The 12,349-nt window shown below is 32.8% G+C and overlaps 1 protein-coding gene across 2 annotated transcripts in view; it reads left to right on the top strand.

Annotated features, from left to right (window-relative positions):
* Positions 1–8,175, top strand: part of LOC125652409 (uncharacterized) — a 57,331-nt gene extending 49,156 nt beyond the window's left edge. For both annotated transcript variants that reach the window (XM_056164944.1, XM_048881602.2), the window contains 2 exons: positions 753–862; positions 2,379–8,175. In XM_056164944.1, coding sequence (XP_056020919.1) covers positions 753–862; positions 2,379–2,405 — 137 coding nt within the window. In that variant the 3' untranslated portion in view covers positions 2,406–8,175. The remainder of the gene's footprint in view (positions 1–752; positions 863–2,378) is intronic.
* Positions 8,176–12,349: the final 4,174 nt, after the last annotated feature.

The raw sequence follows: 12,349 nt of genomic DNA, 5'->3' as shown, positions 1-12,349 counted from the left end.
TTGACCTTCAGATAACATTGAAAGTATGCATTTTTATACACTTGTTTAAAGTGTGTGTGTGTGTGGGGGGGGGGGGGGGGGGGGGGGGGGGGGGGGGTATTACTACACTGGAATCGGGCTGTCTATCTATAGACACAATGGTTTTTGGGCTTTAAAGCGTTAGTTATTCTTTCCACTTACAGTCACCATATCATACATATGGACTACCCATGGGACGAAGATGTTCTCTATTTATTTTGGGGTCCAAAGGTCAAGTGCACTGGATATCAAAGTAACAATATGGTTTCATCTCTTATCCATTTCTCCCTAGAGAAGAGACTACCCAAGGTGGGGGGGGGGGGGGGTATTCTTAGTGAGCATTGCTCACAGTACCTCTTGTTAATTTCTAAAGTCTTTCATCAGTATAGGCACTTGCAGGGGCAGTTAAGTTTTAAGAACACATCTTGTTTTATACTGTTGCTGAATATTAGAATTTAACTTAGATATACAGAACAGGAATTTATTTCTAGATTTCACAGCCGTTGGGACTAGTAGTACTATAATACTCCAGTGACTGATAAGGCCTGTGGGCCTCTTGTATCATATTCAACTCTACCTGTCACCTGTGTCCTGCTCAAGTTTTTCAATCTTAGTACATGTATACTTCTAGTTATGGTCGTAAATCTGAGACTGTACTTAAGTCCTCAATGTTATAACCCCTGCTATAGATGCTAGTGGTTTTAATTTTATAAGTAACAATGTTTTTATTTCAGGAGAGCAGCATGGTTTTAGAAAAGCTGAGAATATACAGACAGCTCTGGATGGGGAATTCTATTTCTTTGCGTGTGTGTTTGGTTTTGAGCCAGCTGACAAACATATGTCTGTAAGTCTGATTAAGTTAGTGTGTTCATGTGATAGCTACATGTGTACTATGACCAGTAAGGAAACATTTAGAAGAAGAGAAGGGATTGGACAAGAAACTGAAATTTTGGTTAAAGCATACTAATAAGTCCAAAATGGGCTAGATATTTTATCATGCCCAATCTAAAAATCAGGGTACACTTCTTATTGTTTGTCAATCTTTGTGATTCATTAATTGGAGATAAACACTTCATACCTGGTCCTGAAGCCAGAAAACTTAGATGAACTCACTTTTAATCGAACTCTCACTTTTATTAAAGGAATGTATAGTGAGAAGGTGAGACTAAAGTCAAAGTCTTAAGATTTATGGCCCTGGTGAACTGAAAAATCAAGATCAAACTTAATATGACTGATTAAGGTCAAGGTCATTCATTAGTGTAAAATTTGCCTCATTCCAACATGGTCATGCTCAGGGGGCAGTATTTCACAAATATATCGGGGGGGGGGGGGGGGGGGGGGGGGGAGTTTTTTTCAAGTTTATTTTTGCATATTGAAAACAAATAACAATCACATTTGAATTCATTTCCTGGCCATCTTGACTTCTTTCTCAAAATGGGGGTTGGAGTTTTTTTCAAGTTTATTTTTGCATATTGAAAACAAATAACAATCACATTGGAATTTATTTCCTGGCCATCTTGACTTCTTTCTCAAAAATCAGAAAATATTCAAAATAGACCTGCATATCTGCATTTACCCTAATGATAATTTGAAGATTGGAAAAGACAAAGTTTTTTAACCAGTAAAAGATTGGAATACAGTTTAGAATACAACACAATCATTTCACCTGTCAGTGAGATTACTGGGTCAATTTCGGCCAAATGTGGGAAAAGAATCCACAGAATCAATTTGTGCAAGTGAGCCAAAACGCCTTCCAAGAATGATGAGAATAAGATGAGGTCATTGAAAATGTCACATTTTAGAAGCCAATTACAAGACCAGAAATCAGGAAAACATGTGAAAGCCTAAGTTCAAGTGTAAGGGCTCAACAGAGGGCCAAAGTTTTACAATGCAATACTGTATTGTACTTGTTTTCACAATGAAGCAGGGGGGCTAATTTATGGTTGCACTAAGATGTCAAAGTCTCTGTTTTTTCATTATCTTATATAAAGCTGCTAAATCATAATCATCAACTCTCAGACTGGTTGCTCCCAATTTTGAATTTGCTAAAATAGTATACTTTATAGTATATATATAGGGATTTGATTTTTATTGACTTCTATATTAGCATTCTATAACATATGCATACAATTGTATCCATACAAGGATTCTTCCATCAAAGAAGAGCAGATATTTCAGAAATTGTTTATTGGACTTTTCCAGTCAGGGACATATTTTTAAATTGTTTCAGAAATACATCTTGCTCCTGATTTTTTCTTCTTTCTCTAATCATATTTGTGATATTTTTTCCTTTATTAGTGCATGTATACTACAGTAAATTAATGTTTGCATATAGACATAACTTTTCTTTTCACTTTCAGCTTGATATTCAAAATCTGAAGAAATGAGAGGACCTTCCACTTTGAAACTATGACTGTTTTTTATCAGATTGTTATGATAATAGTATAATTGAGTGTACATCATCTATCTGTTATAAGACTAACCAGATTGTAAACAATCAATGTATGGCCATAGTATAAACTTATGAATCACTGTTGGACCAGTTTTCTTTTTGTTCGTTTGTTTGTTTGTTTGCTGCTGCTTTTTAGGTTTTTGTTTTTTGGGGGTTTATTTTGTTTATTATTGGTTTATGGATTTTCCAACAAGAAAATCAAGATTGCAGTTGGAGTAAAGTCAAGAATAGAAACCAGATATTTGTTAAAAATTAAACATTACTGCATACTCACCTAATATGCTTAGTATTGGGAGATCAATCAGGATATGCATATATATAATTTTGGTGCCCTCTGGCTGGATTGAGTCCAACATATTTCTCATTAAAAAGTTTCATTTATTTCTGTTTAGGGAGAATCAATTTTTGTTGGGTCTGTGGAAATAAAAAAAGACTCCTATCTTTTTTTCCTAAAAGTTAAAACTAAAAAATCAAGTTAGCGCAAACAATTGCATTGCCCTATAAGCAATGTTACAATGCATGGTAATATATAGAAGATTGGAATTTTATGATATCCTGGTATAATATGATTCGTTGGTTATGATAAGATTAAAATAATACTTTATACTGGAACTTATTCAGAAATATTGTTTGTTTCTCCTTTGAGACCCACCATTTTGTCCTATTGTCATACATGTGATAATTTTTCAACCACAAATCTGTACAATTAATGCCTTTAAAAAGGCTTGATTTTGAGTGAAAAATCTTGATACAAGTTTGCAAAATGTGGTACAAAATCTGTACAGAATATGGTTTTTATACGTCTATAAAAGTATAATGCTGAGAATTATTTTCAGAAATTCCATAATTTGATTGTTGTTGAGACCTTTAAGTATTTCATCATTTCTAATTTTCTAACGATTATTAAAGATTAAGGTACCTCATTACACTAAAATTTTATTTAATGGCTCATTAAAACACCTCTTATGAAGTATGATTTCACCATCGAAAGAGTGATACAAACTCTCAATTATTTTATATGAATTTTTGGTGGGTTTTTTTCGGAATGATAAAAAAGTGTTTTGTTTGCAGATAAGAGATTCTCGAGTCCAAATTTTGCTGTGATTTAATGCATGATATGAATATTTAATAAAATATGCCTAACAGATTCAGGTATAAACGTTCTAATTTGTTAGAGAAAAATATTTATGAAAATAAAAAATGTTATTTGTGAACATTTTTTAAATCTACGGATAAAATCTTCAAAAAACAAATCAGTTAGAATAAAGATATATCGAAAAAATATATTATGAAATTGAATCGAAATGACCAAATTTTAGATATAATCACTATATTCAAACTGGAGAAAAAAGTACCGATCCCAATCAAAATTGATAGAAATTACTAAAATAATCATATTGAATAATTGTATGCACTGTTGATCAAGAAATTAGTTTCCTCTATCACGTCGTTTAATTTGTCAACCATTTTACATCAAGGGAATGTAGTTTTTTGATTACAATGTTCTCTATGACTACTTTTTTATAATTCCGATCGGGCTTGGCTCAAATTAGAAAATTCGTAATATTTCTGAATTTTGACTTTCTCAATTTCTTTTTAAGATATGTTTCTCTGATATATATTTTTTTTAAATGATATGTTTTTTTGAAGATTTTATCTGTAGATTTAAAAAATATTAGCAAATAACATTTTCAATTTTCTTAAATATTTTTTTTATTTAAAAAATTAGAATGTCTATCAGAGTCATTTTGGCATGTTTTCTTAGATATTCATATTATGCATTAAATCACAGCGGAATTTGGACTCTAGAGTATCTTATTTGCAAACAAACTGTACCTTTTTTATCATTCTGGGATAAGTCACAAAAAATGCATATAAAATATTTGAGAGCTTGTATCACTGTACCTTTTTTATCATTCCGGGATAAGTCACAAAAAATTCATATAAAATATTTGAGAGCTTGTATCACTTTTTCGATGGTGATTCATACTCCTTAAGAGGTGTTTTAACGAGCCATTAAATAAAAATTTAGTGTAATGAGCTACCTTAAGGTGATCATAAATTTTTCATCAATCATTCCAACATAAGATTTAAAAAATAAGATTTTAAAAACGTTTTCAAAGTCATAAAAGATGTTTTCTCAGAAATTGACCTTTTTATCCTCATAATTATGATGTCTATACCACCCACGTTGACAAAATATCTTGCAGAAAGACAGCTCTTCTTAAACAGAACACCTATTTCTGACCACAGTGCAGGGCACTTTTGTCTGAGATCTGCCAGTTAAGCCTGTCAAAGTTGAGTGGTAGGAAATTGAAATGTTGATAAGCAATTAATTAAAACAATTGAGTTTAAATTGGAGTGAATTAACTATATTGGACAAGACCTGAAAATCTGTACAATGTATAATAGTGCTTGAATTTTAATGTGCAGGCATAACTGTGAATGCATTGGGTTGAAAAAGTGTGTAGTATTGTGTGTACAATCTGTTCATAAGCACATGTATGTTATTAATTGTTAGATAAATGTAGGTATGGGGGAAAAATTGTGAAAAATCTTGTAGTACAATAATAAAAAATTTCCATCTGAAAAGTCTCCAATTATTTTCACACCATGTTAATTGATGCCATGTTTTAACATATAAATGCCTTTATTACCAACACACATACTGGGGTATATGACTATTTAAATTTATGCCATATACTAGCTGGGATTAAGAACTGAGTTTTTGAATATTTATCATCGACCATTGCTCGCATCATTGGTTACCATGATTGAAAAACATCACGCCAATTTAAGTCATTGCTATATGGTTTATAACAGTATCATATTAAACATAGCTATAATTTTTTTTACCACCTCGTTGCCATGGACTGCCATAAAAATATCCACTTAAGGTTTGTGACTGTTTGTTAATCTTTTAATCCAGCAACATTTTTAAGACATTATAAAAAATTTTCACCTCATTTTCATTCCACCTTTAATTCAGAAATCTTGGGTGACAATTTGTCTCTTGACCTTGAATTAAATTTTTAAAAAACCCAGCTATATACTCATAAAAGACGAGGTGACTATCTGGATTTGGTAGTGTAATAAACGGATGATTTTAGCTTAGGTAAAAGCAATGTAGAGAATTATATTGAATAGTTTTAAAAGGCATCCTTATATTTGGGATAAGCCATTAATTCATTTTTAATTTCATCTAGACCATGATTTATTATACAAGTTTAATAAGGATTGTTTGGATCTTTTTCATGCAAGGTCTGAAGATAACTTTTTTAAGTCTTCTAACTGCAGAAATTATTTCTTTTTCTGTAATTCAAACATCTAGTAGGGAAAATGTTTTAGATTTTTCACTTTGATATATCAAACAAAGATTTCTAAAATAATATATTTTGTGAAGAAAATTTCTTATCAATGGAAAGTATAGTTTTGTGAAATGAGATATTAAATCCATTTGTTGTGATCTAGCTAGGTATTCTCAAAGCAGGATATTTTTCATCTTTAACCTCTTTTAGTCTTTATTTAATTTCCAGTAAGCATTTTGGATCGATCTTTTTCATGCAAGGTCTCTAACTTTTTTATAATTAAGGCACTTAATTCATTGCTTTTGTTTACAAAGTTTGTTGTAATATTTGTGAAATTTAAGGAAGATCTGCACTCTCTTTACCGGTAGTGTTGGATCAAAGGAATATTTTGAGTACGATTAATTCTCTAATGTACACCTTATATGCAGTGTAATATAATATGATTTTGTCTGGTGCCATATTCATGCAATTTCAAATTTCAAATCACTGTATTTTGAATATTATTGTTTCTATGGTATATAATCTATAATGTGTGCCTTTGCCAGTAATTGACAACTTATTGTGCTTGTGCAAATTTGTCATTGTCATTAATGTCATTTAATTAATTTACTTATTTTAAGAAGCTCTGATCTCATTTTGTGTAAATCAATGTCAAACCACATTTTAGTAAGCTTCGTCTTTTTTAAGAGCTTTTTTTAATGAGATTTTTTCAGAGGTTAATTGCATGCTAGGGCCTAGCTGTTCTTATAATTTTATTCAATCTAAATAGAGCATGCATGATTAGTTTCAGATTGTAGTCATTATTTTTATTATCTTTCGCACTTTGTTATCATTCAAAGCTGCTTGAAAATCCACAGCATGCAGCACAATCTCTACTCAGAGTTGTCGTTCCTTGCTTTCACTTGTAAACACCTCTGTTAACGTCTCAAAATAAGCAATGTTATTCCACATGTAAATCCACTAAGAACTATTTTATAAAATATCTGGAAAATGTAGGACAAGCAACTATTTGTATATTTTTTTCCATTACTATATATTCTTCATGTACCTATCTATAGGCCTGGTGCAATAGAACTACCCAATATCTACGTTTCAACCCAAATCAATGCTTTGTGTCACAAAAAGACTTGACATCTGCTCAATATTTATTTATTTACGTATATTTTTGTAACTGAAGTCAAAACCTTACTTTATTTGAGCATACGTGCCATTTTACAAAAATCTTGTAAAACCCTTGAGACTTTTACAGGTGTAAGTGAGTGTACGGAACGATAACTCTGGGTAGAGATTGCATGTGGCAGGGAACTGACATTTCAAAAGTTGAAATATCTCTAGGCCTATATATTTTAGGCTTAAAGAATTAACAAATTCTTAGCTATATGATAAATTATCCTAAATATAAGGAAAACTCGTTATTTTCACAACGTATGTATTACGTCTTGATACTATTTATAGAGATTACATTGTTTATGCATGAAACATGGCCTCATAACCGGTTTCAACCAGTTGGTTACAACGTCATAGAGACTGCTTACTAGGAAATCCTTCCGTTGTTTATGGATCGGGCACATTTTTGTATGGGGTAAAATATGAACTTTTTCCTTTTCAGATTTTCATTAATACGTTAATCTAAATTGTTTAAAAAATTTATGATCACTATTTAAACGTTTATACAAATTTGATTATCTTTTGAGGGCAAAATTTGGCGCACTATATTTATCTTGTGTCAGGCGTAGTAATTCTAATGAAATTAGTATAAATGCACGTACACAAACTTCGTTGGTCAGGCGTTTATGTGTTTAAGGAGAGGCCGCGTCGATGTATCGAATAGTTTTTATTTGTCAATTTGTGCTTTTTGTTCAGTATTTATTTTAAAATTATTTTAAACAGCGTTATTTTTATTAGTTTTATCAATTTTAATTATTAATATTGAGTAGTGACATGTCTAAATTTCATCGAGGATGACTGTTGTTTTGGAATCCAATATGGCGTCTACTGTCGGCGGCAGGAAACGAACGTTGAAAATGGTGTTGGTGAAAAGACTGCAGAGTAAAAAGAGGAAATTTGCTAGGAATACTTACATTTGTGCGCTCATCCATTGTACAGTGAAGAAACTCTTGGGAGAGAAGACGACCCGAAACATTTCTTTCAAATGTCCAAGTGACGCTGAACAAAATTTCCATTCGGTGGATCTTGATTGTAATATTGAAGAATTTAGGAGAGATCCATTAAATTTAGATAAGTTTTTTAAACGAATTCAAGGTCAGGTACATTATTGACTGTTAATGAATTGCATCAAACCACCCAAATAGCGTGTTCATTGTTTTTACCCAGTACTTTGTATATTGTTTTTAAAGATGCTACTTTTATAATAAATTGATTGTGTGATTACGACAATTTGTGCTTGTCTAATGAATTTTCTTGATGCTTTATTGCAGTGCAGGGTCCCACGAGGCTCTGACATGAAGTAGAATTTATTGGCTGTTCATTGCATCATCGTTAGGGGTCAACATGTATTGACTGAGTATATCCTCCTTTTGAGTGTGAACCCTGGCTACGGCTGAATTTTTCCTGTCCTGGTGCTGTAAAGCTGCCCTGTTAAAGTCTGCCACAACTCTCCCGTAGATATGTTAAAAGACAAGCTAGGAATTTGGTTTTCTTGCTGGGGAAAGCATACTGTGGTGGAAAATTGTGCTGACTCTTTCCTCATTTGATCTACAAAGAGTCACATTAAGTCATTGCTGATTGTCCTAAATGGCCAGAATCAATTACTCAGATCTTCCACTGACACAATCTTTGGGAAGGACGTAACACTTGCTCCCAGACCTAAAACGCATGAATGAGGTATTGTAGGACCCATCATGATCTGGGAGTCTCCATATTGGTTTGTAGTAGTAAATGGCAATAGGTATGCTTTTGGTAACTGCATATACGGTACATATAGTTCATTTTGAGATTACAAGTAATGGAACTACATCTTGTAAATTAAGTGATCTGATGAAAAAGGGTCTTTTATGGTATAATTAAGTAAAGACTTGTTATTTCAAGTATTAAATTTTTAAAACGATGCATTTCTCCACCTTCACAAGATAAGAAAATTGAAATGGAGTCTTGACTGTCTCAAAATTCAATTGTAATGTTAGATTCTCTTTCTAGTTCTTGCTTGGTGAAAGTGGGGATGGATGTCGGTATAAAACATTTGAAATAATTTTGGAATTTGTTTGACATTTCACAGCATCACCCAGTCCCTATTCAACACATTCAAATGAAATTACCTTGGAACTTGTGCAGTTGCTCGTGGTAAATAGATGTATTTGAGGAGTCGTCTCCTGCCTATGCTTTAAAAAAGAATTTTTTGACATCCCAAAGCTGGAGAGCAGATTGTTGAAGTCCCTTGAATGTCAATCATATGATGCTGCTGTTTCTGAATAAGATTTTCTGACTGTAAGATGGTACTTGTAAAAGGTAAAACACTAAACAGTGATTTTTCTACACCCAATTTAGGTCTGTCTGTACAGGTTCCTTCCCATGTCGTAAACTGTCGGTTTTTCCAGATTGTATATTGTTTAATGTTCCAATTAAGAATTATTCACTAGCATGGAGACGTTCTTCCCAATTGGAAGTTGCATTCCTTTTTTTTCCCCTAGTTGGCGCTAAATTAAATTTTTCATGACATACTTGAATGTGCATTTGTTACTTAAACCAACATCTATCATGAACATTTAAAGAACATAACTGAAAGATTGAGAAATTACAAGTGTACTACTGAATGTGTTATTTTCGGAGCAAATTGATTAGAATATAAATAGTGTAAAAATTGAATTGTATTTTACACATTGGTAAAGGATAATTAAACAATTATTGATTTTTCCCAATTTGATAAAAATATCTTCCTCCCAATCGTAAAGGCCCAGGCCCCTTAATATGAAAAAAGTAGAAAAATCACTGAATAAAGAAAGTGCATGTGTGGTAATGATAAAAGTAACACACAAATTTTATGAACTCATTGCAGTTCTGTAAAGGAAATGTATATGTAATTGATTATTTCAGCTTAGAGCATCTCTTGGGGATTTTCTGTGGAAAATTGGCTTTGATACACGTCGTTTTCAAAAGCATCTATTTTGAGATTTTCCTGGGAAATTCATCTAGAATCCTTTCAAGACGCTTGTTTGTCCTTGTTAATCAACAAAGGCATGAAAGGCCCTGCCTTGCTATTTGAATGCTTAGACTACATTGTAGTTGAGCAAAGGATCTTCCAGTCAAATACCATATCATTTATTATGAACTACACAAAAGGACTGGGAAGGTAATCTGTTGTGTTGTTTTGATGGGGCATTTCAATTCATTAGTTGCAACAAAGTGGGTGGAAGTGGTTTCAAATTTGAAGATGAAAGAATTCATGGTCCATTGCAGTACTATATATTATAGTCAATGTCCACACCATTTCCATCTTGACAACTTGATGTGAAAGGAAAGTGAATGTACAGGTATTTCTATATAAACAACATTGTTGTACATGTTGATGAAAACTGGAAATTTAATTTATTTGAGGTTTTGAAACATCACAGGGCAGGTAAAATGTTGCTCTATGGAATGTGTGTTTCAACTACTGGTGTGTTTGCATCACTAATAATTGCATTTTATTCAATTCACATATCTTAATGCTTTGTTGCAGTGTAGGGTCCGTGGAGGCTCTGACATGGTATATGATATATAGGCTGCAATATATAGACTGAGTATTCCTTCAAGTGTAAACCTGGTCCATGTTTTCCCTCTCCTTGTGCTGTAAAGCCACCATGTTGGAGACTGCTCTGGCTGTACAATAGTTTGGTTAATCAAAGATAAGGGAATTGAATTGGTTTCTTGGCTGGGATAGTCCAGAGCTTAAAGTGGTGGATATTGGTGCCGACTCAGAACAGATCTGCAGAACAATGTCATTAGTACATCTCAATCCCTCAGATCTTCCACACTATTGGGAAGGATGTATACTTCCTCCTTGAATTGAAATGCGGTAGTATCATGAGAACGTTCACTCGGTGATCAATATGCCTCAATGGTTTGTAGACAAAAACCATGTGTAACTTTGATTTATTTTAAAAGATAACATGCTGAAGCAGAAATTTATGATGTTGCAAATAAAATCTTGCTGTATAGTATGGGTTGCATTTTTCTGCTCTAATGAAATCGAGGAAGAAAATTTGAAACTGAATTAGACTAAATAAAGATTCAGTTTTTATGTCAAATTCTGTTTCAGTTGTTTTGCTTGATTGAAGAGCAAATGAATGTGAATCAATTACAAAACATTGAAATAATTTTACAAACCGTTTTGACATTTCACAGCAGCACCCAATCCCTATTCAAGACATTCAAATGAAATTACCTGGAAACTGGGCCATGACTTGTGGTAAATTGATGTTAGTGAAGACTTGTCTGCTGACTTTGATTTAAAAAAGAAAATTCTGACATCCCAAGATGGAAAGCAGATTCTTCCAATTCCCTTGAATGTGAATCATAAGATGCTGCTGTTTAGATATTTTCTGACTGTAAGGTGGTTCTGTACAAAGGTAAAACGGTTAAAGAAAACATCATTAACAAAGTAGCGCATAGATGACATCAGTTTATTAATGGCATTTTTTAAAACATTTGTTTGATTGGTTATTTCAGCTTTGAGCATCCTGGGGGATTTTCTGTGGAAAATTATATATAGTCCTTTTTGAAAGCATCTCTTAGGGGATTTTACTGGAAAAATCATCTAGCATCCTTTCACAGCAAACTAGCAGGCCCATTTTAAACAACACATCAAAAGACATGAAAGGTCTCGTCTTGCTAATTGAGTGTTCTCATAGCTGAGCTGAGGATCTTGCAGACAAATAAAATCTTAAACCTCTGGCACAGCAATGGATTTGGAGGGAAGGTAATTTGTAGTGAATTTAATTGAGGGGGTTGTTTATAGTGTTTTGGAATAAGTTTTCAGAATGGTGGGGTGGGAGAGGTCTTCATGTTGCAGATGGAAGAATTCGTGGTCCATTACAGAAATACTCTATCTTGTTGCACCATTTTCCTTTCAATGAAATTGTGTAGACTGAGTATACAGGTATTTAAACTGGAAAACTAGTGGTTGTAACATTGAAAGTAGATACAATGTGTTTTGAACACCATAATACCTTTTAAGCATGCATAATGAAAGACCTGATAAGGATGATTTAACCTTGATGAATTCATGTTGTAGAAATGGAGAATTTGAAGATGGGTTGTGGTCGACATAAATGTGTCCCTAGAGTTATTTAAGAAATAAATTTCATTTTTGAAAATACAAGAGGGCATGAACTGCGACGCGTTATGCCAGCATTCTTCAAAGAAAACCCTCATGTACTTTCAAAAATGAAGTTTTTAATGCTTACATTTTATTTTAATTTCTATCAGATTTCCCAGCCACTGAAATAAATAGTTGTACAATATTTATCAAGATTCGGAACTGGTGATTTGCTCCATTTTAAGGATTAGTCTTTGAACAATTTTGGATTCTTCAAACCTCATTTTTCTTTTGATGGAGTATTGAAATATTGGTTTT

Source organism: Ostrea edulis, chromosome 5 (assembly GCF_947568905.1).
Source record: "Ostrea edulis chromosome 5, xbOstEdul1.1, whole genome shotgun sequence".
In the NCBI taxonomy this organism is placed as follows: Eukaryota; Metazoa; Mollusca; class Bivalvia; order Ostreida; family Ostreidae; genus Ostrea; species Ostrea edulis.
Note: the sequence above shows the minus strand (reverse complement) of the source record. Positions and strands in the feature narration are given on the sequence as shown.